At 34.7% G+C, this 19,927-nt stretch overlaps 1 protein-coding gene across 3 annotated transcripts in view; it reads right to left on the bottom strand.

Annotated features, from left to right (window-relative positions):
* The window catches only part of CHM (CHM Rab escort protein), a 49,832-nt gene that overhangs the window by 15,514 nt on the left and 14,391 nt on the right, over positions 1-19,927 (bottom strand). For all 3 annotated transcript variants that reach the window (XR_004842585.1, XM_035898835.1, XM_035898830.1), the window contains exons 5-9: positions 14,878-14,955; positions 8,845-8,949; positions 7,887-7,950; positions 6,895-6,991; positions 3,275-3,367 (exon numbers count right to left, since the gene is read on the bottom strand). Coding sequence is in view for 2 of the 3 variants with exons in the window: in XM_035898835.1 (XP_035754728.1) it covers positions 3,275-3,367; positions 6,895-6,991; positions 7,887-7,950; positions 8,845-8,949; positions 14,878-14,955 (437 nt within the window). In the remaining variant the exon portion in view is untranslated. The remainder of the gene's footprint in view (positions 1-3,274; positions 3,368-6,894; positions 6,992-7,886; positions 7,951-8,844; positions 8,950-14,877; positions 14,956-19,927) is intronic.

Below are 19,927 nucleotides of genomic sequence, written 5' to 3'. Positions count from 1 at the left end.
ACATGAAATTACTGTAATAAAGTAACTTTTTTTTTTCCTTTAAAAACCCAATGAATTTTACTTTCCATTCTTTTCTGAAGTACTCTTTCATCATACTTTTCCTTTACAACCATAGGTATGTAAACTTTATTTATTCTGTACACACTATACCACGTAAGAACCAATTATCACCTAAAAGCATCCTACCCAGAAGCTTGGACTAAATTTAATGCCTTTCACTTCATGTTATCTAGTTTACTCTGCATAAACTCCATGAGCACATGATGGTCTGAACAAGTCCTCCATGGGCCATGCCCACCTGAAGCTACTGCATTTCGTATGCAAACATATTTCTGATGTATACTTTCCCCCCCCATTCAATAGTTTATCTTTGTATAGGAAATCTTCTCATAACAGACCTTTGTGCGCTTTAAGATCGAGTGTCTTCAAGTCAATCTAAGGAGACTAACTAATGTTCGTGGTTTAAATAAAAGACATTTTAAAGAAAAATCCACAAGTAATACTTCCCTCCCTCCCCAATAACTGCAGATAAAGAACTACCAAAACCCAGAATGACTCTATTTGAGATGTGTGATATGCAGCATGTAGAATCTCTAAACTGTGGAAATACTGCTAAATGAAAATAAATGATTAATTTCTATTTATCTACGCTTACTGAGGAGTTATCCTGTGCTACAATACTCATTATGAATACAAAATGACGAACAAGCACGATGTAGTTTGTGATCATCTGTAACTTCTTGCAGTTAGTTTGCACATTCATATAACCCCTCTGCACACAGGCAGAAAAACCTCTGGGAAGATGAAGGTCACTTTTTAACAGTGCAGAATGCAATGGAGGAACACACAACATATTCTTAGCTTAACAGATACTATTTGTTTGGCATATTTGCTGTCCCCTTTTTGGTATTTTACCTCCTCTAAAATAAATGAAGCTTGTAAAAGACCTTGCGAGATTTACTTCTTTCCAGGGAAGAAACTTCTAGATAACAGCATTCAAAGCAGTATTGTAAAGCAGTTGAATTAGGAAAAAAAGAGATAAATCTATGCTATTCCTTCAGTATCTTTTTATAACTGTCAAATATTTTTTAAAAAAAAAAGGTGCTAACCATACTGAACAGTTTGAAATATAAATTAAATTCATCAGCCTGTGAAAGTCTGAGCCTTAATACAGGGCAAGATGCTCTTTAATATATTTAAAAGTTCACATTGCTCATAAAAGTTACTTCTTCCTCATTTAGGCAGGAAAATGAATGGAGTCCTCTTCTCCAGGTGACTTTGCCTCTTTGACCTGCCATGGCCCAGTGCTCACTTTATCTGGTGATTCATTTTCAATAACTCCAACAGTATTTGTTCTGACATTTTAATTAAAATACGACCACTACCTCATCCTGATGATAAAAAGGCCTGTGTGTCAGTGAAAACTAGCTTTTCAGTGCCTCAGTGCACCTGAGGACCCCTATGATCACAGAGTTTCTACAGAAGAATTTCAGTCAGGTTCTAAACAATATATCATTTCAAAACTGGATCACTTTAAACATTAAGATTAATGCTAACCCCCCCAAATGATTCAAAGACACTAAAGTGCAGGCTAATCTTTGCTTCACCAATTGAGTCTTTGAAACACATGGGACTGTCTTGAAAATTTAAGATATATGTTAAATATTAAAGGTTGGAAATTAGCGGGCTTTAAATTAACAAATAGCAACATCAAAAGTGTTTGCAGCTCTTTAATAAAGTTTTCTATTTACAAACCCTAGTCGTATTCTATGTATTCGTTTTGTAAAGACTTTTCTACTACAAACCTAGTAAAAAATTTACATCTTTGGGACATCAAAGATGCCTTTCCCATAATGAAAAAAGAAAGAAAATGCATATTATTTAATACTTCCTATTAAAAGCATTTTGTTGTCCAACAAAACCAGTAAGATAGTTGCTTTTTCATTAAAAGGTAGAGGAAAAATGTGGAAATGAAAAGAACACAGAAAAACAAACTTGTGAAAAGCTGAACTCAACGCTTTATAAAACTCTGTTCTTGGTTACAGAGCCCTGAGAGGAAAAAAGAAAGACTGGCCACCTAAGACTGCATTTACTTTTTTTAACAGGAGAAAATTCTATCTGAATTCATGTTACACTTCATGAATGAAGCATAGCAGCAAATACTATAAGCAAGCCAATGATAAATATTATATTTCCACATCTTACTAACCTGCATATATACAAACATAAATGCTTCCACTGATAGTGAAGTACTGTTTTCTTGTAGAAGAACTATGATTTACTGTATTTAAGTATGAGCACGCTATATTTAAAAATGCTTTGACAGGGTTAGAACACAGCCACATCTTCTATGTGCACACTATGAGCATCGAACAAAAATATGATTAAATTCAAGATCTTGGGATTAAATTTCAACAACTTCTGTGGAACAAGCTCAAAGTATCTCAGGGACAATTTCTTTCTAGGCAACAACTGTTTTGTCATCAGCTACTTTCCTCTGGGACTGTGGAATTGTCCATCTCAAGGTCAAAGTTCATGAAAGTAGCTGGCAAGGTTTCCTTGAATTTAGGGCCAAATAGTTCATTATTGGAAATTATTGGAAATCTATCTTCCTGATAACACTGCAGTGTAACAACTTTATCCTTCCACTGCTTAAAGCAGAATCCAGAGAACTTCACCTAAAAGCAGCAAACAAGGAAGCACCTGAAGAAGACAACAAAAGGATGAGCAACAGTCTTAGAATAAGAGAAGGCAAAAGAAAACTAAGATGCTTATAGCACTGAGCACATCTGGCAGCTGGAGGAGAAAAGCAGATCACTAACTTTTGGGGTTTTGGTAACTTTCACTAGGGGTACCCAAGTGAAAGAAATCACTAAAAACACAGTAGTGTAAAAAAAGATTCACAAATATTTCATTTCGCTATCGCACTCTTGAAAGACAGGTTAAGAAGCAAACATGTTTCCACGAAAAGGAAAGCGTGAAAAATTAAAACAGTCCTAGACACTTGCAGCCATGGTACTTAGTGTACTGAAGTTAAACCACAGCTGAAGAAGACTTGGAACATTGGATCATGAAATACAAAAAAACCTGACATCTGTCTTATCAATCTCACTCTCAAAATAGATTCCTTTACTTTGAGATGCTGATATCTAAATAACAGCTCACCATATGTTGATTCTGATGACAGATTCACATGTTCAGTAACAAATAACTTTAGTTACAAGGATAAATTACATTCTTCCAAATAATCTCTTAATAGTGTATTTATTTTTACCTTTTTCTCTATTTAGATTGAATAACTTCTGTACAACAGGCTCTAAATCTTCCCTAGCAGTTTTAGTTGATGGACAGGTTAAATGGACTAAATCTGTTAAAAGAGAAGAGAAACTAATTACAATCACCAATACACAGATACCATAAATATAATTTCCAATTTTTAAAAGGCACAGCAAGCTTTTAGAAATCACTGCTCTTCAAATAAATCGCTTTCTTTAACCCAGATTAGTACTGTATATGGAAATACAGTGTATATACACCACACAGAGAAATTTTCTTAGTACATCTCATAATTATCTGTCTCTTCCATATATGTTGGTAAAATGGAATTATAATTTAACATCAGCAGTGCAGATAGAGCAAATGTCATTCTATGGAAAGGTGTCCACTGGTACCAGGAAAAGCAGCAAGAATCCGGATAAGACATCATATTTGCCATTAGTGACCTCTAGAAACCTGTCCCAGTTTCGGCTGGCATAGAGTTAATTTTCTTCCTAGTAGCTGGCACAGGGCTGTGGTTTGGACTTAGGATGAGAAGGATGTTGATAACACCCTGCTGGTTTGGTTGTTGCTAAGCAGGGCTTACACCAGGCAAGGACTTTTCAGCTTCCCCATATTTGATATTTAGATTTCTTGGTAATGTACTTGTTTTCATGAAAATAAAAGTGCTAAACATTTTCCTCACAGAACGTAGCTTCCTTTATTTGTTCTGTTTTACATACTAGTGAAGTTGCTGCCTCCTTAGAAAAGATAATCACTTGATGCAGCTCTTGACCTCTTTTCTGTTCCATTGGTCTCCATTCAGATACAGAACCAGCTACTCTGCTGCTTTATCCCACCCGTTCTTACATCCATTCATTCAGATATTTAAAAGCCTCATCTTAAAAGCTTTTTATAAAACCACCTTAACAGACTCATTTGCTACTGAACGGCTGTCTGTAAGTCTCACATATCTTTGTACAAAGTTTAAACATTCATTTTTTTCTTCATTACTGTACATTTCTGATCAATTTAACAGCAATGTATAGCTATGGCGTTATTTTAAATCCATATGACATTTTTCTCTTTTCACTCTGAAGTCTGGCTATATTTGTGTCATTATTTACAAGTACATCATACATCTCTTGAATGATTTCCCAGCCGCAGCTATGCTACAGGAAGTTTGACAGCGACTCCAGGGAGGACCAGAAATATAACCCTTCACGCTCCTCTTCTTTCAGATTGCACACACAGAGATTATATTCAAACATTAATACTCATTTTTTATTTAACCAAAACCAAACCTTCTAAAAGGAATATGTACTAAAAAACCTAAAAGAAAACAGGTGGTGATAATGAAAGTCTCCCTGTAACCTTAACTAAATGTTTACAACCCCAAACATTGTAATGCAATCTATTCTTTCCTCAAAAAAACCCAGCTATAAATCACTAAAGTTCACATCATTTACTTTCTATAAAATCCTTTTTATTATCTTTAAGGTTATGGCTATGAGTCACAGTCATCAGTATATATTTTGATTATACTTGATTTACTCAGGTATAACTGCATTAGTTACAGTGGTTGCCAACATTTGTCTTCAAGTAATTCTTCTAGCAAGAAGAACGATGAGTTTAGTTCATGATTTCATCATTACAGTCTCAATTTTTAGGGCAAGTGAAGGAGTTCGGTTCCACTCAACTGGCAATACAGATTATGTGCCTGTCATTTATGCAGTGTGATCAAAGACTAGATGTATTTGTATACTTATCTTAAATAATTGTTTGAAGGAGAAATCAGTCAGGTTAAAACCCATTTACAGATAATGATGTAAAAGTTCAAAAAAAATTATGAAATATGTCCCATAACTAGAACTCAGCTATATCTAAAATACAACTGGACTATTTCAATACATGAAGACAAATTTCATTAAGGAATGTAGTACCTTCACTTCTGAAATGAAAAGAATTTACAAAGAAACCTTAATTTTTCAGCACTACAGAAATTCTCATGAAACTGATAATTTATATCTACTTGAATATCAATACCGCTTTAGTTTCACTCCCTGCTATATTTATTTTGTGAACCTTTTAAATGAAGTAAATCAGAGTCACAAAGCTCTGTACGTAGAAAACTGGGGTGTCCCTTTTAGAAAGATGAACTCTCAGACACTTTTAGAATTAAAGAATCTAATGCAGCAGAAGAAAACAAAAGCATTTTTATAATTTCACCTCAAATATATCATGACGCACTCCTTCCCTCCAAAATTAAAGAATCTAATGCAGCAGAAGAAAACAAAGTTCTCAAAAGCATTTTTATAATTTCACCTCAAATATCTCATGACGCACTCCTTCCCTCCAGAACTCATAATGGGACATAATCCCACCTCCACCAAAACTTTCGGAAGATAAAAGGCCCCAAATATAGCGTACTTCAGGTACTTCAACTTAATAGTTTGGCTAAGATAGGCCCTTTTCAAAAAAACAAACTAATGACAAACTAGCAGTGAGATTCATGTGCTTTAGACTATTTTTTTAATCTACTGAAGGAAAAATTTATTATTGTGTAAGTGAAAATAAGCCTATTCACCTACCTATTAATTGTTCAGCATGTGCTGATTAAGAAAAAATCAGAAACTGCAGCAGAAACAAGAACATACGCTTCAAAATATTCTGCTAGAATAATATCTTGAGGCTTGTACTGAGGGCCTACCCTGATGAAAACAAAAATTTGTACTTTTATGAGGCCACAGAGTCCTATGGCATAAAGATTCTCTTAAATTTTAGAGCTAGTCTGAGAGGAAAAAAAAAATAAATACATGCATCTATGTTAACTAAGATCCCACCTTTTTACTTACAGGGTTTTTTTCCTGAAATGATTGGATAAAATAATTTGGGTGGGTTTCAGCCCTTCAAATATAGTGGTAAGAGAAATTTTTGGCAGAAAATTTTACAGAGAAGACATTTCTAAGTTAATCAAAAGTCCTAGTATTTTGACTTGAAGCTGCACAATCATAGTTAGCTACAGTGGAGAAGAAACAGTCTGCTAGAGCTCTCCGCTAACCTTCTCTGCTATTCTATTAAATCCTTGGTTCTATTAAAAGTCTTGCACAACAAGCAAAACGTAGAATTCTAGCACTTTTTTTATCTAAAAAAAACCCCAGAGCAGTCATGACAAAAAGCTGTTTGTTGGTGTTATTTTATTATTACTGTAAAGAATAATATTGTCCCAGTACTAGTAAGACTACAACTATCAAGCTTATTAGCCACCTATGTGTTGAAAGGAACACTTGATGTTTGATCCATTTGGAAATAAAGACTAATATACTTTATTACTGTGAAAATCACAGTAAGATTTTACATAAATCTTAATTATCACATGTAAATTTTAAAAACATTGAATACAACAAGAATCTTGTTGTATGATTCCTAAGCCACATGAAACAGCACACAAGTGCTATAGAATTAAGACAACGGAGTATTTCTCTTGTCTGCTGGTAACCCAGTACACATTGCTTTCTCAGATAATAGCCTGGTCATTGTGCAGCAAAGGAATGATATGCACATATTTTAAATTTTGTTTCAGAGTTGGTAGAGTCAAAGGGAAAAATATAGTTAAGATTACATATACACTGCACTTACAAGTGTCCTTCATGCATGTCATGGTTGAGGAACACAACTCAATGACGCAAACTGCTGGTTTTCCTACATCTACTGGAGGCACTGTCAATATGGAAACCTATCAAGCAGAAAGAACAACTTACATTAAAGCAGAATAACATGGAGGATGAGGCAACTGACACAATTCTGAGTAAAGGTGAAAAATAACTGCAGACATTGATCCAATTTTGTTTTCTGGTTTATTAGTAACAATTTGTGCAATCAGTCCTGCAGAATTTGAGCACTCAAGAATTCCTACCAAAGTCAGTAAGGCCATGTTTGTTAGGAATGTCTGCAGCAGCACAACAGAAAGAAAACCTCATATCACAGTGCCTTCCAAAAGGATGACAGATCAGAAACTCTGTTGTCAAGAGACTGCAAAATCATTTTTGAACACTGGGCAGGGTGCTGTTTGATGAGTGACTGAAGTACTTTAACACAGGACTGCTAGTAGCAGAGACTTAGGAAGAAGAGACGTCTCTGTCATATATGTTCTTATTTTGTAGATCCTATTTAACCTGTGAGAATACAGGAAGTGTACAGAAGAAACACTTAACACAGATTAATACCCTTTAAAATTAAGGTCTGCAAAAGGCAGATGAAGCAGAAACATTAAAAAAACCAAAATAACTTTAAAAAAAAGCCTAGACAAGATAAATAATTAACAGCAGAATACTAAGGGTAATGATTTATTAAAAAGCAAGCAAAATTAACTACCTCAAAGACAGCAGTTTAGAAACTCTGTTAATTAATATAGTGCCAACCAAACAGGGAAACCCAAGTCACTGAACTAAAATAAAACAAAATTCCTAATAGTCTTATAGAGACCGATGAATTAAACAATTATCAGTAGACAGCACTGACTAAAAGGCTGGATTCAAGCAGAAACAAAAGCGTGAATTAATTCCTACCAACAACTAAATATTAATGCATACAATTCATAAAGAGATAAGCAATACAAGATTGATACATACCTGCTGCTCTGCATCTGTGTTTAGCACAGACTGATCTGTAATCAGCACTGCTCTGGAGATCTGCCTACAATTAAATAAAGCAATTATGGCATTTCACAGAAATGTATAAAATAGCAAATTGGACTCATAGTTTTGGCCATACCTAGCTAAACATAATACTGTGGGAAGGCTATTTAAACATACAATCTTTATTAATATGACTGTTAGTGGGATATTTTGCCTGTTGCTGAAGTAGGACCACGTCTGGAACACTAATGGAGTATATTCAATGACCAGAATAGATGATGAACAAATGAGCCAGGGCTGTTGTACAAAATAGCTTGAATATCCTACTGATTTTTTAAAAATTATTTTGTTTATTTGATCGTGATTAGTAGTAGCATGTTACAGGACTTTTATGTTCCAAACAGCATAGCACACTTTGGATTAAGGGGAAATACACCAGAATGGACTTAATGAAGTTTCTAATCCTCCACGGCCTATGATTATTTCTGCGTTGATCCGCTCCTGTATTTTGGCTAGTATCTCATCTGCAATATTTTGAAGACAAAGGCAGTAGATGTCCAATGCTTTTGGCAAGAACAATAAAAATCAGAGAAAACAATGATTATTTTTAATACTTTTCTAAACCTGAACAAATTTAAAGCAAGAACAGCAATAGGCATCTCCACCTTCCAAATGCTCTTTAACAAATATGAAACCCCTAACGCACTTAGAGCTATGGGACGTTTTTATAAGGAGAAGGGGAATATGATTTAGAGGACAATTTAAGAAAATTTAAACATAGAAAGTATACAGTATGCCCTCAAGTATATAGAAGAAGAGAAAAACTATGCACAGAACTAAGCTGTACTGCAAAGGTAAAGCAGGAGACAACAATCTCTTAAATTTAACTTGCAGGGTACTTGATCTACTATTATTTAAAGTCATTTACTATTTTTACTGTTTCACTACATACCTGTAACACACATTTTTGCATATGCTCTCTGAAAGGTAACTATCTTCCACAATAAAATAGTTAGCGCTTATTCTTTGCCCAAAGTGATCCACAACAGCTTTGCACCTGTTAAAAAAAAAAAACAAAATAAGAAATTTAGACAAAAGGTAACAAAACCATGTATAAGTTTTCAAAATTGAGTTATTTAGCACATCGGTTATATCTTTCAAATCAGTTAGCTACACGTTTCTTTAACATGTGAACTCCTAAACCAACTCAACTGAAATTGGTCACTAAATCTCAGAGTTATTCGTTCTACCTGGTATACACTATTTTTTACATGCAATGCTATTCTAAATCATGATATCAGAACATTAATAAATCCGTCACTTTATAAGGAAAGCTAAATATAAGCTAATACCACTGGCACTTGATTGTACATGAAAATGGCATGTGTTTTTTTACCTCATGATACATGGAAAATAATGTGAATTATTTTGTAGGTGCTACCCTACCACAGTGCTATTTTTCCCCAGCCAGCAACCTTTACCAAAGACAAGTTTATTTTGACAATAATACTTGACAAATGAAATGACAAATTAATTTAAGAGATGTAAGGAAAAAAACCCTGAGAAATGGGTGCATCAGACTGGTCCAAGAGAACTTTTCTGAGCTTCTATAGTTGTGACTAAATATACCATTTATCTCTAAGTTACACAGAAAAGGATTAACTAAGTCACATTGCCTTAAGAGCAACGTAAACGTTTTTGATAGATACCTTTGAATGTATACAAATTCTAACACAAACAAGTATTCCTCTGCCTCAGGCAATACTTGAAAAAGTTTAAAAAAAGAAAAAAAAAAGAAGAAAAAACCCAAAACAGACACTTCCGCCCCAAATCTTTCAGAATGCAAGCAGGTCAAAACAAAATGAGAATAATTAAGTCAAGACACTGTTACAAAGAGAGTCACGTGTAATACAACAGACTAACACTCATAAATGGGGCAGAAATGCAAATCACAGGAAAGAAACAATTCAGAGAGCTTAAATGAGAACAGGATACAAATTTCAGATTTTACTGGGGAAAAATCTCTGAAAGAACAAACTTCAGACATACATGACATATATGAAACCAAATCACATTTATGAAAAATTAAAAGGAGGCCCCATACAGACACTAACTAAAAACAACTTCTGCTGATTCCTCTATGCCATGATCTGTGTTCTATTTAACTGTACATATTTTCCTCAAATCAAGACGTCACAAACATTTTTAGAAACCCCTACAGGTTTATAGAGGACCTGTCTGAATGCTTTTCCTATCTGAAGTGCAAGCAAAATACGTGCACTACAGTTTATTTCTTTATAGCTTGTTTCCATATCCTAAGGATCTTTAAGACTCAATGCTCATTTCTAAAGCAAGATTTTAAGGTTTTCTACAATAACAGAACACTTACTGTATAAATAAATAAAGCGAGTTAGCTTTACTTAACTTTCACTTGGCATATGAAAGTTACCATATTTTTTTTAAATTAAATTCTTCTGACTGAGCATCTCAATGATTCAGTTGATTTAATATACAGGATTCAAACCAGTAAATTCTCTCACACGCTTTTACACACACATGCGTGCACTTGAAAACATCAAAAGAAACAAAAGGTTGCCTAACACAGATCCTTTACAGACTTAAATGTGTTTTATCATAGCACAATGTTACTCCTGTGTCAGTAAGTATCTGACATGCAAGTTATGCCTTATGAATAAACAGCACTTCTGTAACCTCAAGTTATTCATTAGCTTCTGTGATCAAAACGATCTATAAAACTAGAGAAGATAAGAACCAAACCTAAATAAGTAATAGCAATCAGCTGCCACTAGCTTTAGTAAAGCAGTTGCTTCTGTAGTCTGAAATGAGAATTGAAAAAGGGTACACACAAAGCTTATTTAAATATGGAAGAGGTTAATGACAATTAAGCACATTTTTATAAGACTAACTTGTAATGCTGATTTCATAAGAATCTGGATACTACACATAAACTTATATTCAAATTCAACAGATAACTTGAAAAAGGTAATTAAAAGTCTAATGATACAAGCATTGTTTAACTTCAAACGTGCCGTAGTCTTCATACAGTTTCCATCACGTTCTGTTCAACATGTGTTTCACTTGCAACTTCAAGAACTTTTTTCTTAATGTTAACCTAACTGATTTCATTCTCAAGCACTCATTTGAATACGGCAAATAAACAAGGAAGTCGAGCTGCTACAGTTCATTTCTAATTATAACCTTTCTTATTGTTTATGAAACAATTTCCCCTGCCACCCCCCTAAACATTACAGAAGGGGAAAGGTTGATTAAATGTCATGTTGCATCACTCAAAGCCAGCAAAAGCAACTACACGCTTTTTATGTTCCTGCTAAGTGTTGTTTCCTCTCCTTTGTTCAGGAATAGCTATCAGGTCATATGTGTGATAAGATTTTAAACAGAAAAAGAGATAGCACTTTTAATTTCAGTCTCCACTTTACTTCAAAGGATGATGCTGAGAAAATTTCTTTCAAGTCCTGCTTCCAAATATGGAAAACACTTATGCACTGACATTATCAGGTCTCTGTCATCTGATATGTGTTGGGACAATGAATCATACCGAACCCTCCATTGACCTTCTTTCAATGTGTCTAGATAAAAGGATGAAAATTAGAATCCATCTCCTTGCAGTGCCACGAGTTATAAATGTACTTTATAGGGCTCATTATCCAAACTAATGGACTAAGGGCGACATCCTTGAAATGGACTTACCAGCACTGACAAAGCCAGTATGCAATATTTCAAGAAAGATATGTAAATTACTATGTGTTTGCTATATCTTTTTATTACAGACATATAAATTTCCATTTATCACATCTTTTCATTTTTGAGACAGAATTATGTAATTGGAAACATATGTAAAGTGTGATTAACATTAAATGCCCACCATTATTATTAATGCAATCCATGTAATTTAAAATACTTATATAAAAAGTGACCTAGAAAAACATGAAGAAAATAAACAACAAAAAGAAAAAAATTATCATGCAAACATTCAATGTGGTTTTTCCTTAACCTAAGGAATATGATGTGGTTTTTATTTTCTAACAGAGCATCAGAGTTCTATCAAGAACGCGGGATGTTCTGCATGCATATTGCAACGGCAGGCCTAATCTGATACAACATGTAAAAATTAGAAATTTTCAAGTGGATTACCAAAACCTTAAAATAGGTATGTCTGAAAGTCTCTGTACTTTCACACTGTCTTCCCTGAATCTTATTTTCCTAAACTATAAAAAGGGCTATAGTAACGTAATAAAAGTAACTGTATAGTTGGGGATGAAATCTACTGTTCTCTGTATATAGTTATGGGTAGTAAAAAAGTGAAAAGGCAATTGCACTAGATATTGAATGGGTTCCTAGTTTTCTTGTTTTGTTAGCAACATCTAGAAAGGAGTTGGAATAAACTTTGGTGATATTTAGGGACTTCAAATTAAACTCTAAACTATCAACAAAAAGTTTGAGAAGAAAAACAAGGCTGGAGCTGTAAGTATAAATTTTCCTTATATGTACTAAAGCAGGAATATTAAAAACAGTGAAAAAATAATGGCATTAGGATCCTAATGAAGTCTGGGAGCCTATGGAGGACGCTTGTAATACAGTATATGCACAATTTGACTAAATTTCTGCTGTTGTGAGTTTAACCTATTTGTAACCAAGATAAGCTGCCTCTGAAACCAGAGAGACAGCTGTAGTGACAACGAGATATGAGTTTGTCTGTTACCAGTTACTATTAATGGCCTGTTGACTCAAAAGCTCAGTAACTCATAAATACCCTCATTAACAATTTGATAGCTGATTTTTATTAGGCAAAACACTGCAGCCCAAAGTCAAGAGGAAACCAGAGCTGCTGCAGGAAGGGGACACACAGTAAGGAAAGAGAGAACATGAAGAAAGAAAAAGAAGGGAAGGAAATAGTGATGATCTTAGCAACAAACTGGACAGCTTGCTAAGTAACTTTCTAAGGAAAAGACTTAGCAAGTAAAAGCAGTACTGCATTCAGGAGAGAGAAAAGAAAATCTAGAGAAAATAATAAACTTAATAAAAGCATACACCTTGGTCAAAGAAACTCAGCTTTCTGAGTGACATTTTTGCTAAAATGAAAAGGATGTTTGAAATTTTTAAAAATTATTAGAAAAAAAAGCCATTATGTAATCATTTTCATTGCTGAAAATACTTTTTAAAAAAAACCTATTTTGACCTAGGCTGCATTATATTAATCATTTCAAAGTCTGACACGTCCTCTCTTCTATACATTTTTTTTTGCTTACTTTTCTTTTGATGTAGAAATGCTACTTGGTAAAATATCTGCTTTGAAACTATGGGAGACACCAGCAGCAGGCAGGCGGCTCTGAGAGAAGCCGGTGACTAGACTTGGGAAGCTGGATGTGTTGTACTGCTTCACATTCAGCATCAGATAATGGCATTATTAAAAGATCAGTGTTTTTTGAATAATGAAAGTCTGGTGAAGTCTGGTAAAAATATTTCACTAATTGCGCACCTCAAAAATCTATCCTTCAGTTTTAAGTGAAAATGACGTAAGTGAACCACTAAAGCAGCCTAATAGCCAAAAAAAGACACTTGAAACCTATCAAGGAACCCTGAGGAACTTACTAGATCCAAAACATAAAAGCAGGTTAAAGGAAAAGCAGCACTCCACCTTTTTTGGAATATATATAACCTTAATGAAGAAAACATTAATTTCAAAGGTCTTCAGACTGTGCAAAAGAAGCTGGAAACTGGAACAACAAGCACCACTGACCAGTGAAGATCTCCATAGAGCAGTATTTGGAAGTTGCTAATAACTAGGAGTCTTGTCCCTCTGAAAGAGCAAGTTAACTATTTAAACATTACTGGAAGATAAAGCTCCCTATAGTAAAACTTCAAATATTAGTGTTAAAAACCCCTACAATTTATGAAAGGGGCGTAATTTCATCTGCATATGAATCATGCACTTAAGACAACACCATGCATGATGAAATACTATCACTTTTGCATCTCAAAGTCCAAAACTATGCAATGAACTTCAGAACCTTCAGGAACTGGCAGAAAGATAAAATCTGTTGCTTATAGACTTTTAGGAAAAAAGATGCTACTTGACCATGTCATGACAAATCTAGCTACAAGTACCATGCTCAGAGAATCAAATGTGCAGTGCAACTGGAAAGTAAGCACGTTGCACTGATCATTTAACTACTAATTTTCCTAATAAAATATTACTACACATTTTCTAGCTTAATTTTCAAAATTTTCTACAGACCGTTTTGAACTTTTCAATTACAGAAACTAAGCTGAAAACAGACTCTTAAGAGAGCCCAAGTCTGCGGTTAGGCTAATAACTGATAGAATGTGTATAACAGAAACCATGACAATTTGCAGAGGTGTGAAAAATGCCACTACGGAAAAAACTATGGGTTGATTTTTCTTAGCTCAACTTTAAAAACTTGCCTACAGGCCTGATATTGCTGTAAAAGAATTTATCCTAGGATAAGAGGGCAGCATAGTTTATGACAACAATCTACCTAAAAACTCATTAAAGTCTTTTCTCTTAGAGTGACATGCATTATCAGCAAAGATTAATCTGATGAGTCTTTAGGTGAGCTCCATTTTTAAAAATGCAATAACAGAGGGCTTTGTTGTCATCTGATGAAAATCAATTAGAGTAGGTAAGGCCACAAGGAAAACTAACATCACTCATCACCAGCCCCCCGGCAGCTGAAATGATTTGTCTTCCAAGCTTGGGTGATCAGGAGCTGTAGTAATATCACAGGGAAATTAATTTAGTTTCTATATTCTAGACCCACTTTCCTTGTTCTGGAGGACCTATACACAAATTACTTTTAATCAAGGTTGATGTGTTATTAATACCAAGGAGGATCTTTGAAGAATCATTTTTTTTTAAATTGACTTAACACATTTTTCATCTGTATTTTGTATATAAACAGAAGGTTACTTATATTACCCTTACCGTCCAGATTCTTTGTCCACTACAAGGCACTGCACAGAATGGCGAAGACAATAGATACCACCAAATACAGCACACATCCTAGAAACACATTAGGAAAAAATAAAGGTTACTCCTATCACGACTAATTGTAATCAATGTGAGTGTGTGTCATAAGCAAGGCAAAGCACCGTGCACGGTGTAGTACATTTTTAATGATATGTCTATCTCTGGATCAGACAATCAAAAAACAATCTAAATAAAGCACGTCACAGAGCTTTTGTACAGGATATGTTGTTAGCTTTTTTTTGTATTTGGATTAATCTTGGTCCCCTAAATTGCTACATTAGCTTAAGCACTCATTCTCTGTTACCATCTTCAGCCATTCAGGATGGAAAAGTACCTGTTTACTGAAGATGCATGGAATATCCACTGATATTCTGACCACGCTACATGGCACATGGTGTAGAACAGAAATGTAAGAACACAGGATAACCATACCAACCTCCACCTGGAATTCTAAGTGTTGATTCTGAAGTTATTTCTCTACTCTTACAAAACATTACTGTGGGAACTTCATTGACTACAAGTAGCTCAAATTCTGATGGCATTAACAAGTGCCCAACAGAATGAAGATTTCTGACAATCTTACAAGACCTCTTATAAAACTAATTCCTCCAGGTTCTGCCTATGTTATGATGTAGCCGCGTAAGAGAGTCTGTGCATGGACTCACGACAGGAAAATTTCCTAAATAAAAACAGGAACCAGCTTCACAGGTCAGTTTTTCAAAAGCTGAAGTATACTAAGCTATTTAGCAGTCTTCCACTTACGAACAAAACCCAATACCTAAACCAAAGAAAATTATGCCACCCAAACGTTAAGCCAGTATCACAACTCATCTGTTTCTAAACTCTAAAAAAAACTTAGAATTGAAAGAAACTGTATTATGACATTTAAATATGGGGACTCAATGTGAAGTCAGCCCACTGCAAAATTTCATCACTAGCCATGCTGTTTTATCACCCCCTTGAAGAGATCTCTAACTAAAACTCTTCACCAGATGAATCTGTCCTATTCACAAAGTCTGAGACTGCTGTGCTGTAAAGCTTCACAGTAAAAGTTCAGTTGCTCTGGTGATAAACACAATCCCAAGTTAATCCCCACATCCTAACTTCCTGTATCTGCCAAAAGACAGGCTTAATCTCTGGGGATCACTTTCCTGTTGATTTGATGTGACAAGGTAAATCAATTCACAAAAAATGAAGGTTTAGTTTCTGCAAGTGATGCCTGAAATTTTTACTGGACCCACATGAACATTGAAATTACTGTCATATCACTAGTTTTAACTTTTCTTTTAATTCTAGTTCCTGAAAGATTTTAATATAAGCCCACATTCTTCAATGCTGACAAGCAAGTACAAGCAAGTCTTTCTGCTCTATGTTAAAAAAAATCAAACCTCTTTAAACGTTCTGTGAGAGCACTATAATGCAGAGAAATTCATGATGTTACGGAAAAAGAATACATGTTAGAGATTCTCAAAGACAAAGCTTCATAGTTAAATGTGAATTAAGATAAACTTCAGTCAGTGTTTTGTTTACAGTGGATTATTTCAGGGGCATTATTATTATAATAATACAAAATCCAGAGGATGAAGGTCTCTAGAACTTGGTGTGACAAAAGGCACATTATGTTAAAAAAGAAATAATCTTTCTCTTTAAAATTCCCAGTCAGCATAGAAATTACTCAGTGGAAAATGGTAAAGAAAAAAAGATGGGGGAGGTGTACCTGATCCCTCACAATACAATTTCAGGTTTGGACTGTTTGCAATGTCTAAGCTATCTTGGGAATCTTCAATGTATTTTTTCTTTATTTATTTAGTTATTTAACAATCTCCAGTGGTTCATTCAGATCAGTCAGCTATCACTGACCTCTTCTCACGTATGCTGAAGAGAAAGAACAGACAATGCAAATGCTATCAAGTGACATTTGACAATTCTTCCTTTGTCCTAAAAGTTAAATACACCTGTGGTGTTCTTGTGATCCCTATTTTGCAAAAGTAAATAGCCTCTTATAAGTAAATCATAAACCAGTCTGTAGCACATTCAATACAGTGGCACACTGTTCCATTTTACCACGCCGGAGGAGGATCCTGTGAGTTTTCTGAGTTCCTGTTACTCAGCTGAGGTTTAGTGTGACCCACCCATTAGATGTTCAGCTCACAGACAGGAGGACAGAGATGAAACTGGGAGGGCATAAAAATTAGGAATTACACCTGCCATTTCATTAACAAAGTCTGCCCAGGTATTGTATTTAAAATAAGAATGTGTAGTTCTGTCTTTTGGTAAGTTTACAGTGTGATTTAACAGATTAGTGTGACTCTATCTGTAATACCTGCCTAGCATTATTAGCTAGGCATCAGACTAGCCACAGCAAAACATCAGTATGGGAAAGGCAGGCTGGTTTGGTGGAACATAGTTCTCCCAGATTTCTGGGACGATAGCAGGATTTCCCTGGTTTACAAACAGATTTTCTTTTTTTTGTGTTTTTTTGTTTGCTTGGGGTTTTTTGTTTGTTTTTGTTTTTTAGTTTTTTTTGGGGGGGGGGGGTTTGGTTTTTTTTTTTTTTTTTTTTTAAATTAAAGAGCTTTAGGTATCTGTTCATAGATTATGAACTTGAAAATAAACCTTTCATTTTGTAAACCTGACTTCCTAAAACGGAATCCGTATTGGCATTCCAAAGTCATACTAGACAGTTCAAAGACAGTACCGCAATGCCTTTTAAGCCACATGAACAACACAGCACGGCAAACGGCTGAGGCGTGTTACCAACTCACATCTCTTCTGAGCTGTACTCCAAAAGGTAGCAGGCTAAGGAAATGTCAGCGATATCACTGCTGGCTGTGTACTCCAAAAGGTAGCAGGCTAAGGAAATGTCACTGCTGGCTGAATCAGAAGATCCAGTTCCCTAGAAATACCTCTACTACCCGTGCAAAAGCAGGGAGACCTTACACCATGTGGAACCCCAACCTTGGTTGTCTGGAGATTGCTGAAGATGACACAAAGGTTAAACATCCACTGAAGGCTTATTATAGAGCCTTGAGCTTATTATCTCTAATGCTGCAATCAATGGCTTCTTGCCTGACAAAGCATGTATTAGGATCTTTCAAATCAACTCAGATGAATTTACTTCATATGTTGTGTAAAAGAATAGCACTATTAACCTAACTAGAACTAAGATTCTTTTGTTAAAAACTATAAATTATATTTTTCCTTTGACTTCAACCACAGTCAAGGGCTTTTTGATATATGCACTTTATTTTTCTAGCGTGCTTTGAAAGAACTTTGCTGCTTGGCTGCGCAAAAATGTGAATTGCTTATTTTCAAGAGTAGCCTGCTATCCAGTGGGGAAGGGCATGCGAAAAACTTCTCTTTTTAAATGAAAATGGAAAGGAATTTTGATTGTGTTGTGTAAAACAATTACAAAGAGCCAAAATACCTACTAAAACAGCTTAGCATGAAAAATGACACAATTAGGAAGAACTTGCCGAAATTATTTAAATACAGGAATTGAAATATTAAACTAAATGGCATCCCAATAATTTATGACAAAGTAAAATCACTGTGCTAACATTACTTTCATACAATGGGCTATTCAAGACGATTTGACTGTACTTCAAGTACAAGGCAACTCTTTGATACCATTAACCCTAAATGACAGACATTTAAACTGATATTACTCTAATTAACTGGCGACTGCCTATACCAATAATTCAAGTTTTGCTGAAAGATAGCAACAACACTGTACTCAACTTCAACTTTGCCCTGGTGACATCAAATCATATTATAGCTAAATTAACAGTTGTGAAAATTTTTGGCCTGGTAGCCCTCCATCATACACAGCCTTTAAATGCCATTTCAGTTCCCATCAAGGCAAGGAATCAGCAGTTGTAATTTTTAATACAGCAGTGAAACAATAGGACATATTAAAAGCAGAATTTTTGACAGCATATTCACGGTGATTTATGAGTTTGTATATAATTTGATTATTCTATTAATTTTACTGATTACCGATTCAGCTAATACAGTGAAGGTCACTTACAAAATAAATCTTCATTACATTTCACAGAAAGTAACTGCCTCCAACTAGTTGTTTTCTTTAATTAAACACTAATGTAACAAGAGAGAAAATAGGCTGTAGGGTTGCTGCATCTGTTGCTACAAGAGGAGTTTACTGCTTTGATGTAATGCGCTCTGATATTAATTGAACAAAAATAGAATGTCTCTCCATCTGACATTTTGATTTTCAACACAGAGATACCATAAACACCCTTAAATTACAGACTTACCCATAGTTCATTCTGAAAAGACATTAAAGAATTGGAAAACCATATCACACAGTTTCACACCCAAAAAAAGTACTTTCTATTTCTAACATATAGTTTGTCTTCTACTTTCTAAAATGCAGGGAGTGATTAATTTAAAAATTGAGTATTTTTCTCCCCAACTGTACAGTCTTCTGTAGGAAAAACTATTTGCTTCCCTCCTTAAAGAGGAATACTGCATTTATTGCACAGCAAGCTCTGGAGAAAGATCAAAGAAAAACATGCCAAGTGCTGATTTAATGAATTGTCCTCTTTCAATTTATTTTTACACATAGAGCAAGCCTGGTTCTTATGTCAACTTCTGTGTTTCCTGAAAGGTTCCTAGAACTTCAGCATTTCTACAATATTGCTGTATGTTCTAGAAACATTAAGAAGTAGAAAGTGGGTAAATCAAATAAATCAAATGGCTACAGTTAAAAAAAATTGTTAATTTTCCCAACACAGAGTTCCCATAAAAAAGTCAAATCTCAGTATGTGCACCCACCCGGACGAAGGAAAAAAAAACCCAACAACCCCAACCCCAAAAACCCAGCACCAAAGAAATAATGAAGATAATAATCAATGTCAACCAGAACTGTCCTGGCATTTGGAGAGCTATTGGAAAGGATAATATGTGACAATAAATGCGTAAGGAAGTAAATAAAAAGTCAAATATTTTGACTTTTTACTGAAGAGTATGTTCAGCATTCCTG

The sequence above is a fragment of the Egretta garzetta genome, unplaced genomic scaffold (genome assembly GCF_000687185.1).
Source record: "Egretta garzetta isolate BGI_Z169 unplaced genomic scaffold, ASM68718v1 scaffold220, whole genome shotgun sequence".
Classification (NCBI taxonomy): Eukaryota; Metazoa; Chordata; class Aves; order Pelecaniformes; family Ardeidae; genus Egretta; species Egretta garzetta.
Note: the sequence above shows the minus strand (reverse complement) of the source record. Positions and strands in the feature narration are given on the sequence as shown.